The sequence below is a fragment of the Peromyscus californicus genome, unplaced genomic scaffold (assembly GCF_007827085.1).
Source record: "Peromyscus californicus insignis strain IS unplaced genomic scaffold, ASM782708v3 Scaffold_18__1_contigs__length_77618521, whole genome shotgun sequence".
NCBI classification, from domain to species: domain Eukaryota; kingdom Metazoa; phylum Chordata; class Mammalia; order Rodentia; family Cricetidae; genus Peromyscus; species Peromyscus californicus.
This window is the reverse complement of record NW_026294480.1, coordinates 6,531,330-6,550,208: the sequence shown is the minus strand read 5'-3', so window position 1 is coordinate 6,550,208 and position 18,879 is coordinate 6,531,330. Positions and strand designations below refer to the sequence as shown.

The following is an 18,879-nucleotide window of genomic DNA, read 5'->3' as shown; positions in this document are numbered from 1 at the left end:
CACACACACACACACACACACACACACACACACACACACACACACAAATTTCTTAGAGGAGAAAAAATGGTGAGGGAGAAGGAAATCTCAACACTTAATTTGCACAATCACAAATATGAAACGAAATGAAATGAAAATACAGATTCTGATGCAGCAGCAGCTCTGGCTGAAGTCTGGGTTTCTGAATTTGTACAGAGTTCGGCAGTGACACCAGTGACAGTGACAAGAGACATGAGATGGAGCAGACAAGGAGAGCACCCTTGATTTCCTGAATGAGCACTGCATCTATAGTAAATTTGTATTTCACCATCAACATGCAGAATAATACAGGAAGAACTCACCGAAAAAATAGATGTGAACGTATGAAAAAAAATCAACTACAGGACTAAGAACACTATTGGAGAACTTAAAATAGAACAGACATCTCTTTGATCTTTAGTCATTTTTCACTCTTTGTCTTTTCTCTGATGGGTACTGATCAATGTGTTTGTGATATTCCTAACATGTTTTCCATATATGACACCTGTTTGTCAGTATGCTGTAGCTGAGAAACATATTGGCTGATGCTATTATCTTATTTCAAAATTTTCTACCTTCAGATTTCTGTTTTTCACATCTTATTGAGTAAAGTCCCAGAATGATCTATGGGAATAGCCCTACATTATTTTTCCTTTTTATTAATACATGAAAATTATCAGCAACTTAAATATTAATGGAGTATTTTGTAATAATTTTAGGAGTAAACTTGGATCATCCTTCTCAGTTTCTGTATACTAATCTACTCAAACACTATAAATCAGGCTTCAGAAATGTACTTTACATAATGTTTACACACATCCAGCATTAGGAGGAACAGTACTGTGAGCATAGATTGCCCTCTTATCACACTGTTCCAGAGCATCTATTTGGTAAGTCCCTAAGACTCAGTTTCCTGATGTCCCTGGCTGGTGGGAAAAATTGTTGTATCTCAACTTCTGTGAGTTACATTGATAGCATGTAGCCTATCAATGTGATCAAGTGGTACTTAGCTTTCTCTGCCTGGAATAATTTCCAGTTTCACCCATATTATCACAACTGACTAGACTGGTTTGTTTTTCTGAAAAATTGTGCAATTAAAGTATATCATTCCCCCTTCCTCATTCCCACTCCTTTCTTGTCCATCTCAAATGTATGACGTCTTCTTTAATTATTATGGTTAAATATATTGTATATACACACATAACTATATAAATATGAAAGGCTGATTCTGTCCAGGTTGCCTGTATGTATGTTTTGAGGACTGACCTCTTCACACTGGATGAACAGTGAGTGGGTTCATCCTTGGGGAAGACTAATTCTCCATCTCTCAGCAGTTCTTTGGTACACATGAGACTGCCATCTACAGGGTACCATGAATATTGATGTTGTCATTGTTCAGATGCTGTTCAGGTAGTCCTATTGTTGGGTTATCACTTCTCTCCTTTGGAAGCTTGCAAAGCATCTTCTAGTACTATGAAAACTCATCCTTAGGTCGGAGGCTCTCAGGTAAGACTCAGAACATTGTGCCTGAAGTGCATGGTGTTTTCAGCACTAGTAGGGGGTGGGGCATGCTCTCGAGACTTTGGTGCAGAGGAAAGGTCTACTCTGTAAAGAATGATTACACTGAAAATGTCTTTTAATAAAGGGCAGACTTAAGCAGCAATGAGGAGGACAATACATCTTCAAATCACAAGCAGACCAGATAAATTTGGTGAATAGAACACCCTTTAATTTCTCAAGGGAAAAGCAATTGAACTGTGTTGAAAGCACCTTTGTAGCATGTAGACCACGTTCCCACCTTTACAACTAAGTGAGAAAAAACCCCAGAAAACAGATTTCCACTCTTTTAAACTATGAACTTCCAAGAGTAGGGAAATTGATGACCATGGAGAATGGCAAGAGTCCAGACAGAGTGAAGATGGAAAACACTCTTCTATGAGAGAACTAGAACAGGTCCCCAATGGAGAACTCACTCACTGCAAGAGCCACTCCCTAAAAGAGCCCAGTTCAGTGACAAAAGTTTAAATTACATGTGGAATGTGTCAACAGACGTTAACCACAAGTAATTCTTAAGTCAGCAATGTGCTGATTGCATGGATTTGTCATGGCGCTCACTGTAAGAAACATGAAGTGAACATAGAAAGTGTTTCTCATGACCATGAGGTATGTTTAAATGTTTTCTGACACAGACTCTCGCTCTGAATTTGCTATGAAGCAGAGGAGGACCAGAGGGTCCTGCCTCCCCCTCACAAATGCAGAGATGACAGGGATGTGCAATAGCGTAGACTGGAGTTTCTTTCCTATCACAGGTCTGTTTACTGTAAATCACATGAATACACACAGTCTGTGAGTTCTTCCTCACCCTGACAATTTGACACCAAAGCCTGGCACTGGAACACAAGGCCATGAGACCTTTTCACCTGTTCCTTGGTACCCTGCTTCTTGACTAGCTCAACAAGCTCAAGGCCAGATCAAGACATGTTGACGCAACCATTTTGGGCCAAGGAGACATCATGCTGTTTTTACAGTTAGTCCATCCTACATTAAGGATGGAAGACCTTTCAAAGGTTAAGAAAACCCAGCCCTCCAGGTGTGGCCCGGAGTCAGCTTCTCCAGTTCCTTCTTTCTGCAGAGGGTCCCTCTGTGTGTGGGCTGTAAGTGTGTCCTCTCACCCCCAGTCAAAGCTTTTCTATAGCAGCTGATTCTGGCAGATCTGTCGACTGGTTCCAGAATTTCCCACCTGTGACCTTTTTCTCGTCTCAGATTTTTCCTTTCTTAATTCTTTAACTGGCAGATAAAATGACCACGATCAAGACCTCAAGATTATTACATTAGGCGGCTACAGAGTTCAGGAAGGACCAGACCCCGTTTGCTCTACAGATACTGAGAAATCTGACAGTGTCCATGTGAGAATGACTCATCTAGAGAAGCATGCTTCCCCACCAAAGCTGCTCACTGAGCTCCCAGCTCCACCCCAGGAGCAGGCAGTCAGCTGACCACCATTAGTTTGCAATCCTGGTCTTTGCGCTACCAGGCACCTCTCCTGTCCCAGAAGCCCAACCGGATTGGGCTGTCAAGTGGTGTCCTAAGGAAACCATCACTCAGGGCACAGTCCCTATGGCCCTCACCTCAGGCCTGACCTGCAACCTCACGTGACCCAGTCAGTTCAGCACAGCACCTCCAAGGCAGCTTCTTCTGCCCTCCCACCCAGCCCAGGTCCGCTCCCTCCAAGACGGACCCCGCACCCCGCACAGTGCATCAGGCTGAGCGGAACCTTGGACCAACCTCCATGTCGGAGACGCAACAGGAATGTAGAGCCGGCAGGACTCTCGCCCAAGTCTGAGGAAGACGCACCTGTACAAAAACGAAAGCTCAATTGAAATTTCCTGGACGGCTCCTTGTGATGTCACAATCGCATGAACTACATATCCCAGAATTCTGTGCAGGTATCTACCCGGAAGTCTAGTGTGTGGTTCTTTTGTTTTTTCGTTCCCCCCCTCTTCTTGAATTTGTACTCTGCTCTCTTTACTCCCGTAGTTAGCCTATGTTAAAGCTCTTGACTCTAATGTAGACTTTGTCTTAATACACAGTACTAGAAATAAATAATCTTGGTTCCTCTGTATTGAACCTCTGTGTGAGCCATAACATAGATGAGACTCCGAGTTTTTGTGTGAACTTTGGAACCCCATATAGTGAAGTTAGTTTGGTCAGGGACACAGAGAGCATACAAAGCATTGAACAAAAGTCCAACCCCCTAACATTTATTTGCAACAAACTCCCATAATTCATCGCGGGATTTTCCCACCAATCCTTAAGTCCCTTGTAAATCTTTCAGATGTTAAAGTACATAAGAAATTCAGCTTTAGTGGGAACACTACTAGTATTTTACCAATATCAACCTGACTTTTCACAAACTCACGTACACATACACTGCTATTAGTTCATGTTTATGCCCCCTGCTCCCATCCCACCTGGAGGGGTACCGTCCCTGTCTCAAACAGGTGTGTGTAATGACCACTCGCCCATTATTGGAATTCCCTCTTGTTTGATCTGTCTTGTTCAATTTCCTTTGCCTTCTGATACTGAAATTCTTCCTATGCGACAGTATTTTGAAAGTCTTGAACTTACCTTTGTTTCTCAAAATCAGGACACAGAAATGCTGATTTCTAAAATACAAAGATATCAGAAGTATCAAATAATCTTATTGAAATCTGACAATCAAATATGTTACTATGCACCTTAACCTCTACTCTGGCAGCTTCAGAGAGTTTCACTTGCATCTCTTACTAGGACAGGCAATCCATTCTCAATGTCCACTTAGACTCTAATAGTTGCCAGGATGCAATTAGTTATCTCAGATACTTCTCATGAGTTCACAAGGCTTTGATGAACCTTAAAGCAACCCAGTGCAAGATGCAGCCTGGAAACTGGGCTGCTTTGCTGCACTCACATCCTGAGGTGAGGGAGGCCAGAAAGGACCACCTGTGGTGCCTTCAGTAGGCTCCCGAGGAGAAGCTGCCATGTTGCCAGTGGTGGAGCATCCATTCTGGACTTCTTTACCCTTCTGAAACCCCAGGCAACCAGTAGCTTAACCAGGCAGAGAGGTCAAGCCCCAATTCATAGTGGCTATGGGGTGTGGGACCTCTTTTTCTATACTAAAGTGTGAGCTGTGTGGTTCTCCAGTTAGAGAAGCTATACTGGGTCCAAATGCTTTCCCTTTCTAAGGTCTCTAAGCCTGCTTTCTCTAACTGTAATAGGGTATTCCTTGTCCTTGAAAATCCTTTGCCTCATGCCTATGGTCTGCCTTGGTTTCTGCCTGAATAAGCCTGGCTACTCTTGTTTATGTTTCTACTTTTCCATTATATATATATATATATATATATAAACAATTGTCTTTTGTGTATGGACATTACAAATTTATTTGCCTGTAGAGGCTCCAGAGGAGATGAGGTATAATCAGGACATTCTGACACAGCCTAAGTGACTTCATGGCCCACTTCTTTTAGTTACTTTCAAAACTTTGATTTTTTTTTTTTTTAAGAAGGCTCTCGGAATCTCTTTTCCCGAGGCAACCTGTCATTTGACAAAGATTAACAACCAGTTACTTAAGCAGGGCCTGGTCACTGGAGCAGATGTGGCAGGGGAGACAAGAGCAGCAGACATTCAGCAAGTGTTTCCCCTTACATCCTTATGGTGTCACATGATGAACCTGCAATTTACTCTGATAGGGTCTGTGTCTCCTCCAAGGGAAATGGTGCTACTTGAGCCTGGGGGCGTCCTGTCATCTAAGAGGATTGTAAAATTAACACCTTTAGCACTAGCACTCTATTTCCCAAACTAGGATTTTTAAAAAAATATATAATTACACTTGGTTTTTAATTTTATGTCATATTAAACTATGTTTAAACTTGTTTTGAGGTATGTGCTTTGGAATGTACTTCAATAGCATATAAAGAAGACTATAGAATGAGAGGCATAATGGGATTCTCCTTCCTATCTCGTCTCTGTAAATAAATTTCATTCATACTTAGCATGACTAGAAACACAATTTTGGGCACAATAGAAACATTTAATCATTTATAAGTCAGTGATTGTCAATGTTTAGGTTAATTACCATGTATTAACAATTTTCAGTAAATTAATAGACTTGAGATTGAGGTGACTTTTTCAGGTCTGTAAAGTAAGACCTGCACCTGCAATGTTTCATACTTGATGATCACATATCCACTAACCAAATACATCCTTTCTGCTGAGTGAGTGCATGTGGCTTGGATCCTTATTTCAATATGGTTCCAAGTTTCTATGACGTGACAGTTGGATTTATAAGAAACACTGTCTTGAAATGAAAGGAAATGAGACATTCTTTATTCTGGAACCAAATATAACTGAAAATGTGTTCTGTTAGCATTTCCTGGGGAGAAAAAGACTAATGCCCATTCAGCCCAGATTGTTACCAATGCAGACCATTTCACCAAAGTCCAACAAGATGAGAAATATGAGTCTATGGAACTTCTTACACACTCAGGGGAGATGTTATTACAGGAGCTTGGGTAACACCACAGGGAAAAATAACAGTAAATACCACAGCCCAGATCTCAGATTCAGGGCACCCAGTGGACAAAGTTATGACATGGTAAAGGTTTCTTGGAACAATTATAGTTACAGAAGAAAGAGACTCAGTAATCAAGGCAAATTTCAAACACACTGTTTGAACAAACTGATGGGAGGTTACAGCAAAGAGAAGTCTTTACTGTACTTTGATGACATTCTCAGCATTTGGACTGTTGGAAGTTAGAGGTTCCTGTTGACATTCAAAATAATGAATAATTATTAAGTCTTTAATAATAATAATCCTCCATTATGGATTCATTTGAGTTGGATTAAGATCTGAATGATGCCGGGCGGTGGTGGCGCACGCCTTTAATCCCAGCACTCGGGAGGCAGAGGCAGGTGGATCTCTGTGAGTTCGAGGCCAGCCTGGGCTACCAAGTGAGTTCCAGGAGAGGCGCAAAGCTACACAGAGAAACCCTGTCTCGAAAAACCAAAAAAAAAAAAAAAAGATCTGAATGATTAGCAAAGATTTTTAACATACTTCACACACTCAGGGAGTTTTATTCAGAATGAGTCATCTGATGTGTCTTAAGGTCTGAACAAGTAAACTTTTTAAGGCATTTGTAGGATTTCTCTCCTGTATGAACTATCATGTGTCGAGTAAGGCTATAAAGATTAACAAAGGCTTTGCCACACTCTGCACACTTGTAGGGATTGTCTTCAGTGTGAAGTGCTTGATGTCGTCCAAGGCATGAAGATGAGGAAAAACATTTGCCACACTCTGCACACTGGTAGGATTTCTCTCTAGTATGAACTCTCTTGTGTCTCCTAAGAGCTGAGTGATAACGAAAGGCTTTGTGACATTCTTCACACTTGTGTGGTTTCTCTCCAGTGTGAACTGTTTGATGTTCCTGAAGGCTTGCAGAACAGGAAAACCTTTTGCCACATTCTACACACTTATAGGGATTGTCTTCAGAATGGAACGTTTGATGTCGTCTAAGGGATGAAGATGAGCAAAAACGTCTGCCACACACTTCACACTTGTAGGGATTGTCTTCAGAGTGAATTGTTTGATGTCGTCTAAGGCATGAAGATGAGGAAAAACATTTGCCACATTCTTCACACTTGTAGGGTTTCTCGCCACTATGAACTGTCTTGTGTATCCTAAGAGCTGAGTGATAACGAAAGGCTTTGTGACATTCTTCACACTTGTATGGTTTCTCTCCAGTGTGAATTGTGTGATATTCCTGAAGGCGTGCATTACATTCTTCATACTTGTAGGGATTTTCTCCACAATGAATTCTTTGATGTTGCTTAAGGAATGAGGGATAGCAGAAGGATTTGCCACATTCTTCACACTTGTAGGGTTTTTCATCTGTATGATTTTTCTGGTGTATAAAAAGTGATGAGCGAGTATTGAAGGTCTTATGACATTCCTTACACATATAGGGTTTGTTTCCAGTATGAAGTCTCTGGTGTATAGAGAGGGTTTTTTGAGAACTAAGGGCCTTTCCACATTCTTCACACTTGTAGGGTTTCTCTCCAGAATGAATTCTTTGGTGTTGCTTCAGCATTGAAAGATAATGAAATAATTTGCCACATTTTTCACACTTGAAGGTTTTTTCATCAGTATGATTTTTCTGGTGTATAAAAAGTGATGCTCGAGTATTAAAGGTCTTATGACATTCTTTACACATGTAGGGTTTGTCTCCAGTATGAAGTCTCTGGTGTATGGAAAGTGTTTTGTGAGAACTAAGGGCCTTACCACATTCCTCACACCTGTAAGGTTTCTCCCCTGTATGAATTTTCTGACGTTGAATAAGGAGTGATTTACAATCAGTAACCTTGTTGTAATTGTTACAATCACTGGGTGGTGTTCCTGTTGAGCAAAAGTTGAGATATGATCAAAAACTAGGAGATATTATTTATACTAATAAGGCTTATCTTTAAATTAGAAACATTTTACTAACAGAAATAAGCCCATAAAAAAATACAGATGAAAAATGGCTGAAAAAAATCAATGAAATTATAAAGTAGTCAAGCCTAAAAGATAAAGTTAATTGTGATTATGTGAGATTGGACCAACATCAAAATATACAATTATTATCTTAAGTATAGAGTTTTATTTTAGAAGATACAAAAGATATATTGCATAGCAAGTAGACTGTCTGGAGCAATATTAAATAATATGGCCTAAGGATTTAGGACAGTACTTTATATTTTATTATTGTTAACTCGAAAATTTATTCCTGAAATATATCAAGTCATAACAAAAAATTCAGGTTCACTGGTGAATAACAGAAATTTTGCTGAGGATTTTGTCAATGAACAGGTAAAAAATTTCTTTGTTTCTTTGTTTTTGTTTTTTTGAGACAGGGTTTCTCTCTGTAGCTCTGGCTCTCCTAGAAATTGCTATGTGGATGAGGCTAGTCTCCAGCACAGAGATGCACCTACCTCTGCCTCCCAAGTGCTGAGACTAATGTAATGGGGTAGCAGGCCTGGTGATAATTTACCTGTTTCTAAGATTTATTCATTTACAAGATTAAATAACCACTGAGCACTGAATGGAGATAGACAATGAACACGGCATAAAAATGGGAGACTCAGCCAGGTGGTGGTGGCACATGCCTTTTATCGCAGCACTCAGGAGGCAGAGGCAGGCGGATCTCTGTGAGTTCAAGGCCAGCCTGGGCTACAGAGCGAGTTCCAGGATAGGCTCCAAAGCTACACAGAGAAACCCTGTCTTGAAAAACCAAAAAAACAAAACAAAACAAAAAACAAACAAACAAAAAAACCCCAAAAAACAAAAGAGAGACTCAGGTTTTCCCTGTGAAAGGAAAATTCACAAAACCAGAGCTATTAGATATTTTTATCTTACACTGTCTTGATGTGTTTTATCCACCCACCAAATATATAGGGTACATAAAACAAATGATTATAGGCAATGCACACATCTAAATAACAATACACCATATCAAATTACACGGTAAAAAAAATCCTCCAACCCACAAAATTCTGAAAGCTTATTGATGAGCTATTAAACACATTCTCCTAGTTGCAGATGGTTTTGATCTTTGAAAATATATCCACAAAGGGCATGCATTTTAAATCCTTATTTTGGAGGATGTAATAGGAAAAAAATTTAGAAAATTTTCATCATTCACAAAGAACTCTGATGGGATGACATTCATTAACATGAGTGTAAGTGATACAAAAGAAACTTAGGTGTGAACTTACTGTATTCCAATGGCTTCACCCTGAGGGTGAAGAAGAGCTTTGTAGAAAAGTGTACTGACTTTCATGCATTTCTTACATTACAATGTAGACTCAACAAAAAGGAAAAACCTTGGAAATACACAGCTCACCATTGGGGAATTGCCAAGCTTAAGAGACTTAAAACATCATAAACATCTGAGAGAAGTGCTTTGACAAGCGAAAATGGAGAGACCTAAAAAATTATCTCCACATCAACAGTTTTCAATGCACATGTGAAAGCCTGTCTTTCTGTTGGAGATTTAGACCTCAGTTCTGCCTAAACCCCTCTTCCCTACCCACCTGGGTGCATGGTGCCAGAGGCCTGTATCTTCCCATCCCAAGGCCCTTGCCTTTGCTCCAGAAATGTCACCAGGCATGGCTTAGAGACAGCAAGACCTGTTGTAGGCAGAGAGAACAAGATGGTTGAAGTGTTCTTCTACTGGGAATTGACATGTCCCTCCCAGTACACTGTTGGTAAGGAAAGATGATGGAATAAATGACTGCAGACAATCAGTTCCTTAAATGTTTTCGCACAGGACCACTACCGTACATGAAGCAATGTACAATGTCCAGATACTGAGTCTCATTTATAGAAAAAAAACATTAAAACTGAATTGTGAAACACTTTAATTAACAAGTTTGCTCCAGCCTCATGCCCTGGAATTGCTAAGAGTCCCACTGGAGTGACTACTGAATGAAATATATATACGACACTAATAGTTTAAACAGTGGAATGTTTCTTAGCTATGGAGCAACCTCTCTAATTTTTCGGTAAATGAAGGATATGAAACTGGCTGTTGAAATGCTCCCATGAGATACCATACAAAGTGAGGAAGCTACAGTTGATGTTGAAATAAGAATTCACTATGGATGAAAGCCTCACCAAGGAACACAAGGTTGCTGTAATTCTCCAACATCACATCCCTGTACAAATTCCACTGAACAGGCTCCAGGCATTCCCACTCTTCTGGAGAGAAATCAATGGCTACATCCCAGAATGACAGCATTTCCTGCAATAAAAACCAATGAATGATATCACACTTTTAATTAATTAAAACTATTAATTATTATATAAATACCAAGATTCATGGGGATGGACAGTTTTCCTGTCAACTTGACATTAGCTAGCATCATCTGAGAAGAGAGAAACATAGTAGAGAAAATGCCTCTTTAAGACTGTCCTGTAGCCAAGCCTAGGTGGCATTTTCTTAATTAGTGATTGATATAACACAGCACAGCCCATTATGGGTGGCGCCCACCCTGGGTAGGCAGTTCTATATGGTGTAGGAAAGCATTCTGGACAAGTCAGTAAGCAGTGTTCTTCTGGGTCCTCTGCTCCATTTCTTGCCTCAGGTTCCTGCCTTGAACTGTTACCTGAAGTTGTACTCTAAAATAAACCCTCTCTTCTTCAAGCTGTCTTTCATGGTCTTCATCACTGCAATAGAAACCCTAACACAGGCATCATGTGCCTGTGGATACAAATCTAGGTTTTTCTCAGGGTGAAAGAGAGCTAGAAATGTTTCTTACATAGGTGAGTATTATTCCTCAGACATGTCTGAGGTGGTCACATGATCTCACACTGTACCCATCTTCAAAGAAACACAAGTTAAAAGATCCTATAAACCCAGTTGGACACGATCCAATTAAGACAGATAAAATGTAAAATGAATGCATCCAAAAAAGAACACTCATTTAGTGCCATACGCTATGATACACCACACATACGTACATTTCTCACAGAAGAACGTCATAGTGAGGAAGAATATGCTTTTCAACACTTAAGTGTAATCATGAACGTGAAATGCAATGAAAATACAAATGTTGATGCAGCGGGTCGGGCTGTCGTCCTGATTTCTGGATGTCTACAGAGTTCAGTAATGAAGCAAAGAGACATGAGATTGACCAGGCAAAAGGTAAACTAATAAAGGAAGAATCACAGGCTAAAGACCATTTAAGTATTTGAACATTTTTTTTTCTTCTTTTTTTGCTTTTTCGAGACAGAGTTTCTCTGCATAGTTTTGGTGCCTGTCTTAGATCTCACTTTGTAGACCAGGCTGGCCTTGAACTCACAGAGATCTACCTGGCTCTGCCTCCCGAGTGCTGGGATTAAAGGTGTGCACCACCACTGCCCAGCTTTGAACATATTTTTTTAAAAACTGCAAGAAAAGGACTAACAAGTGAGAATTTAAAGTAGAGTAGACATCACTCGATCTTTTAGTCACTTTCCTTTTCTACCTTTTCTCTGACAGGTATTAACTGACACATTAACGATATTCCTAAAGCATGTTTTGCACATGTGTATCAGTGTGCTGTAGCTGAGAAATACAATTGCTGATGCTGTTTCCTTATTTCAAATTTTCAAAGTTAATTAGTGTTTTCATATCTTATTGAGTAGAGTCACAGAATGACCTATGAGAACAGTCATACATTATTTTACCTTTTTAATTAATGCATTAAAATTATTAGCAATATGTGTATAAATGCGTTATTTTGTAATAATTTCATAGGTAAGGTTTGGATTGTCTTTCTCAATTATGGTATGGTCAGCTCCTCAAACACTACCTTCCAGGCTTCTGAAAAGTACACTACATAAAGTTTATACACATCGAGTATCAGGGCAACAGTACTGGGGGCTTCTCCTCTTATCACACTGTTCCAGAGCATCCAATTTCTCCAAGAAGTCCCCAAGCCTTGGTTTACTGACGTCACTAGTCAATGGAAAAAACCATTACATCTCGAACTTCTGTGAGTTACAATTTTTTACATTTAACATGTTGATGAGATCATGTGTTATTTAGCTTTATCTGCCTGAAAATCACCAATATTGCACCAATTGACATGACTTTATTTTCTCTAAAAAAATATTGAATTAAACTGTAAGTACATCATTTCCCCTCTATCTCCTCATTACAACTTCTCTCATGTCCCCCGACAGTCAATCTTAAATATATGATGTATTCTTCTCTAATTATTATTGTTACACATATACACACACACACACAAACACAGAGCACATAAATATATAAATACATCTACACATACCTATATCAATCTGAATGGCCGATTCTGTTCAGTGTTGCCTGTTTGTATGTTTTGAGGACTGACCACTTGTTCCTGGATGAATAATGATTCGGCTCATCCCTAGGGAAGACTAATTCTCTGTCTCTCTTAGTAGTTCTTAGGTGCTATACTTCTTTGTTTACCCAGCAGATTGCCCCCCTGCATGGTATCATGTGAAACTGCCATTGTTCAGGGCTTGTCATATTGTTGGGGTATCATGGGTGCAGCTTCCCTTCATTTTCTAGAAGGCACAGCCTCACAGCACACTTCCTGGACCTCTGGCTCTCATAATCAATATGCCCCCTCTGCAGAGATATTCCCTGAGCCTTGTGTGCAGGAACTGTGGTGCAGGGTATCTTCTGGGTCAGGGCATCACAAGACAATAGTTCTCTGCACTTTGTAAATTTTAGTCTTCTGTATTGCTCTTTGTGCTGCAGAAAGAAGTACCTTTGATGAGTAGTAACAGCTATACATCAGTGTAGGTCTAAGGAGAAGTATTTGGAGTGCAGTTAGGAATTATGATGGTTTAGTGGCATTAGAATGTTCTCCTCTATGATTTAAGACCTAACATGTCATCAGAGGCAGCTCCAAGCATTATGTAGGTCTCCTGTCCACTCTAAGTCCCTTTGACAGCTGCTGCTAATGCAAAGGTGTGAGAGGCACTGGGGCACCTTTAGAGATATCATGCTATCCTGGTCATGGCTGTGGCTCACGGGCATAACAACTACACAGGACAATTTACAGCTTCTCTCCCTTGGAGTTTGCAAAGCACCTTCCAGCACTGAGCAAACTCACCCTTAGGCAGGAGACCTTCAGGTCACATCCATCTCAAATCCTCTGAGTTTGTGTCAGCATTGGGAGGAGGGAGTAGCTATTGTCACAAGACTTTTGGTACAGCAGAAATGTATACTCTGTAAAGAGTGACCACATGGAATCCTGTCCTTAAATAAAGGGCAGAGTTAAGTAGCAACTAGGACAACACATCTCCAGGTCACAAGCTAACTGAAGAAAATTGGTGACTAGAATACCCGGTAATTTCTCAAGAGAAAAGCAATTGAACTGTGTTGAAAGCTTCTTTGTAGCTAGTGGAGTACGTTTCTACCTTTACAAGGAAGGGGAAAAAACCCACAGATGAGACTCATTTTAACAATATGATCACCAAGAGCAGGGGAAAATGGTCACTGTGGAGAATGGAAAGAGCCCTGAGCACAGTGAAGATGGAAACATACTTTTGTGAGAGAAATATTGTAGGTCCCCAATAGAGAACTAACTGCAAGGATCACTGCCTGTGTTGCCCAGCACTGTCTACCACCATTCCATGAGGAAATGTCTGCTGTCTTGAGGTCAGTCTCCTATGAGATGCTGTCAGTGGAGGGCAGTGCATCTGTAAACAGGAGAGCATTTAGTAGGAATTTTATCCAATACAACTAATGACAACCATTTCAAGGGAATGTGAGCCTAGCAAAATTCACTTTCTATGGAGAAGAAATGCAAACAATGTCTTGGCTGAGGTGGGCAATGTGTTGTTCATTAAAAATTGCTAACATTCTCACTATAATTGGGAGGCAGAAATCTGCAGTCCACTTGAATAGGAACTGGTTCTATTGTCAAGCCTAGAACAACAGAATGGACAGAGTAGATACATTAAGAACTGCTGCATCTCCAGTCAGTATTCCTCAGAGATACCTTTTCAGAGAATCAGACAAAACTGAAGATTGGTGGGAAGTCCAAGCCAGATGCAAAGGGAGGACTGGATTCCTGATCAGGTTCCTAACAGTAGTGACCCTTCATTCAAAGCAGCCTATCTACCGATTACATGACATAGTGCTTAAAATACAAACTACATACGTGTGGCATGAAAGTCATTAATTGATGATTTAATCCACCATGTCTTGCAACATATGACTCAGAAAATGGAATAAACCATGAAAAAATATGGGAGGCTAAATGTAGTACCTGCTTTGGAAACATGAATTGCATATTATAACTTTAATTTCAAAATACTATCACAAGCTTTGCCTTTTACATTAGCTGTCTAGATGTATTTGTGGATTGTAATAGTACATATATGGTTTCTGAGTCTTCTTAAAGCACCAGGAAGCGGAGTGTATGCAAAAAAGATTTGGGACATGCACCTTCATAGATCTGACTTAATTTTCTATAGATAATGCAAATACAACAATGGAATGCAGATTGTCAAAGAGATGACGCTGACCATGTGACCACACACACCATTCAATTCAAAATATGCTGCTGCATTTGATAATAACTATGGAGGACACTATGAAACACACGAATATAATCGAAAATGACAATGTAATTAATGAAAATCTGTGCTGCTCAAATTTATCCCTTGCATGTTTGACCCCTATTCAAATATTTTGCAATGTCTCCCCATGGCCTCAGACATACTCATATAGATCGATGGACAGGAACTGAACGTCCATACCCAGCATATCTTCCCACCAGAGTTTTCCAGATATGACATGTCTAACACAGCAAGGTTCATGCATGAGTTGTAAACACAAGGAACTCCCTCCCTCACACTGACATTAGAACACAATGAAAGAAGCCTGGGAGGAAAGAGACAGGACTGCTCAACAAGGGGACCTGGACAGGACCTGTGAAGAGCAGGAACCAGCATTAGCACTTGGCTTTACTGGTTGGACATGGCAGTGCCCATGTGAAGGACAGGGAGGAAGTGGTTTTGTTCTGGCTCACTGTAAGAAGCATCTGCACACAGTGGAACCTCTGGTGTAAGGACAGGGGAAGGCATCCCAGCTGCAGCTGCAGAAAAAGACCCAGGAATGTAACCAAAGCAGCCACATCAGTCAAGAACTGCAGAATGGAAATGAATAATGGAGTCTCAGATTAGATATGAAAGGAGCAAACTGGAAGAAATCAGTGAAAGCAGAAGAAATCAGCATCAGGTCATAACAGTGACAAACACAGATTAATATCCAAAAGGAATAAACAATCACTACACACAGGAATATTTAAGCAAGGCACTGAGAATTCTTCCTCAAGGAGTAAATGCAAATAAGTATGTAATCACTAAAATTTAATGTTTTTAACAAAAATATCTCAGTGACAAAAGTTTAAATTACATATGGAATGTGTCAACAGACGTTAACCACAAGTAATTCTTAAGTCAGCAATGTGCTGATTGCATGGATTTGTCATGGAGCTCACTGTAAGAAACATGAAAAGAACCATAGAAAGTATTTCTCATGACCATGAAGTATGTTTAAATGTTTCCTGACACAGACTCTGGCCTTGAATTTGCTATGAAGCAGAGGAGGACCAGAGGTCCTGCCTCCCCTTCACAAATGCAGAGATGACAGGGATGTGCAATAGCGTAGACTGGAGTTTCTTTCCTATCACAGGTCTGTTTACTATAAATCACATGAATATAAATCACACAGTCTGTGAGTTCTTCCTCACCCCGCTGACCTGACACAAAAGCCTGGCACTGGAACCCAAGGCCATGAGTTTTTCACCTGTTCTTAGAGACCCTTCTTATGGACTACCTCAACAAGCTCAAGGTTAGATCAAGACTTGTTGACACAACCATTGTGGTCAACTCTACATAAGGGATGGAAGACCTTTCCAAGGTTAAGAAAACCCAGCCCTCAAGGTGAGGCTTGGCATCACTTTCTCCAGTTCCTTCTTCCTGCAGAAGATGCCTCTGTGTGTGGGCTGTAAGTGTGTTCTCTCATCCTAGTCAAAGCTTTTCTATAGCAGCTGATTCTGGCAAATTTGTCTGCTGTGCTCCAGAATTTCCCACCTGTGACTTTTTTTCCAATTGGATTTTTCCTTTCTTAATTCTTTAACTGGCACATAAGATGAACACTATCAAAACCTCAAGACCGTTACACGAGGCCGGCTACAGAGTACAGGAAAGACCAGACCCCGTTTGCTCTACAGATTCTGAGAAATCTGACAGCGTCCATGTGAGAATGACTCATCTAGAGAAGCATGCTTCCCCACCAAAGCTGCTGCTCAGTGAGCTCCCAGCTCCACCTCAGGAGCAGGCAGTCAGCTGACCATCATTAGTTTGCAATCCTGGACTTTGCACTATCATCTACTCCAAGCTACCAGGCAGCTCTCCTGTCCCAGAAGCCCGAGGTGGACTCGGCCTGCACGTGGCGTACTAAGGAAACCATAACTCAGGGTGCAGTCCCTATCACCCTCTCCTCAGGCCTGACCTGCAACCTCACGTGACCCAGTCAGTTAGGCACAGCACCTCCAAGGCAGCTTCTTCCGCCCTCCCACGCAGCCCAGGTCTCCAGGTCCGCTCCCTCCAAGACGGACCCCCGCACCCCGCACAGTGCCTCAGGCTGCGCTGCACCCTGGACCAACCTCCATGTCAGAGATGCAAGAGGAATGTAGAGCAGGACAGGACTTTTGCCAAACTTTGAGGGAGACTCACGTGTGTAGATCAAAAGCCAGACTGGGATTTCCTGCATGGCTCCCTCTGATGTCACAGTCCCAAAGACTACATTTCCCAGAAGTCTGTGCGAAAGAATTCCCGGAACCCAGGTATGGAGATTTCTAGAGTTCCTGGATTTGTCTGGCTGCCTGCAGTAGAGTATGGGAAGAAGAAGCAGAGTTAGCAGGACAGCCATATGGAGTGAGGCTGGTGTTCACTTCCCGATATACAACACTAGATTATTAATGTGAATCGAGCCTTTGACAGAATTATTAGCCTTGTAAGTTTTCTGGTCCATATATTGTGATTTTTAATATTACTACAGCGTTTAAAAATCACATTGACTCAGTTTTACTTTAAAATAACCAAACAATACACTAATGTAGGAATGAGAAGTATCTTTTAAACATGATTTTGAAACCAGCCGTTCTATGTCTGACCGTGCTCCTTCCTGCTGAGCAGTTACTTGACAAATGGACCTGGGCTGAAAGGCTGGACTGGAAAATTTAAAGAGACCCTGTATCTCTGTAAATAGGGAAAGTCGAAACAAAGACAAGTTCAAGCAGTTAGGTATAATGTCGCCTTTGTCTTCACAATCATTCCTACGAATAAATGAAATAATCCTTCTTCCTGTATAATGACACTCTGTGTGAGCCATTCATGGATCTGACTTCATGGCTTGGAAAACAGTTTTTTTGTTAACATTGGAATCCCTACAGTGTAGAAGGTGGTGCGGGACAGAGACAGTATAATCACTGAACAAAGTTAAATGTCCACCTCTCTGACACTTACTTGCAAAGATCTCCCATAATCCATGTCTGGAGTTTTCCACCTGTCCTTCATTCCCTTGAAAACTTTCACCTAGTAATCTCTGTAAGCCATTTAGTTTTTGTGAGAGCTCTACTAGAGTTTTACCAGTGTCTCCATGGTTTTTCACAAACTAAGGTCCATATTCACCACCTGTGTGCCAGGAGCTCATGCTTACCTCCCTAGTGAAGGGTCATTGGTCCTGGATCAAACTCAGGACTGAAGCACAGATAGTTTAAACTATCTAACACAGTCTAGAGTTTCCTATACTTCTACCATGAGTATATGGTGCAGTTCCAATTCCACTTAGCGATCACCATGTTCCATGAAGTGTGACCACAAAGGGACTGTTAGGAAGGACACTGAACATCTGACTTTGATGTTCACTATCAACATCTGATATGGTAAAGTGGTTCTTTTTAATAGTACTACAAAGGCCAGATTGATTCCCTCTGTATCCATGAGTGTATTTTTTCCATTGAAATTTTAATTTTCTTGATACCCTTTAACAGACTCTCATGGCATCACTCATAAGGTTGCACCTCCCTGTCTACACATCTAGTACAGTGTAGACGGTGCTTTCATGTTCTACTGTCTTGGGACAGTGTCAGCCCCATCACACAGTTTCCTTCTACTTTGGGTCCTGACCCTGGAGAAACTTTCCTAGAAGTACAGTTTTGAGCATCAGCCCCTGCAGTGGTCTCTCACCTTAATAATGAAATTGCACTTCCACAAGACAGAGACTTCCATGGATGTGCTCTTGGTTCAGATGTGTTGTCAGTACAAAGTGCCAGGTTTGCCCATATTGGAGTTAGTCTCACTGACATTTACAGCTGATTTCACATGGTCTATAACTTTAAAGTCACTGTGGTTTAGAATGAGAATGGTATCTATAGGTTCATACAGTTGAATGTCTGGGCCCCAGTTGGTAGGAACTGTTTGATAAAGATTAGAGGGTGTGGCATTATCATGAGTATGTGTTACTGAGGGTGGACTTTGAGGTTAAAGAATCCTATGTATTACCTGTCTCATACTGGGGATCAAGATGTAAGCTCTCTGCTACTGTTTGAGGATTATGTCTGCCTAAATGATGCTATGTTCTCTAATAAAAGACTTTTACTCAATGAAATCATGAGCAACAAATTATTGTGTTGTCTCACAGCAATCAAAAAGACACTCTATTCTGTGAATATCCAATGGTGAAGAGAAGGAACGTCTACTCACCTCAGATCAGGCTCTAATGACAGACACAGTGT

At 40.8% G+C, this 18,879-nt stretch overlaps 2 protein-coding genes across 2 annotated transcripts in view; both read right to left on the bottom strand.

The window, feature by feature from the left end:
* Positions 1-18,775, bottom strand: part of LOC128113813 (zinc finger protein 595-like) — a 30,266-nt gene extending 11,491 nt beyond the window's left edge. Inside the window, exons 1-5 of the mRNA XM_052743755.1 lie at positions 16,747-18,775; positions 10,208-10,334; positions 9,625-9,720; positions 6,642-7,948; positions 3,304-3,372 (exon numbers count right to left, since the gene is read on the bottom strand). Coding sequence (XP_052599715.1) covers positions 3,304-3,372; positions 6,642-7,948; positions 9,625-9,720; positions 10,208-10,334; positions 16,747-16,752 — 1,605 coding nt within the window. The 5' untranslated portion in view covers positions 16,753-18,775. The remainder of the gene's footprint in view (positions 1-3,303; positions 3,373-6,641; positions 7,949-9,624; positions 9,721-10,207; positions 10,335-16,746) is intronic.
* The window catches only part of LOC128113360 (zinc finger protein 58-like), a 65,645-nt gene continuing 63,619 nt past the window's right edge, over positions 16,854-18,879 (bottom strand). The window contains exon 5 of the mRNA XM_052742984.1: positions 16,854-16,965. Coding sequence (XP_052598944.1) covers positions 16,939-16,965 — 27 coding nt within the window. The 3' untranslated portion in view covers positions 16,854-16,938. The remainder of the gene's footprint in view (positions 16,966-18,879) is intronic.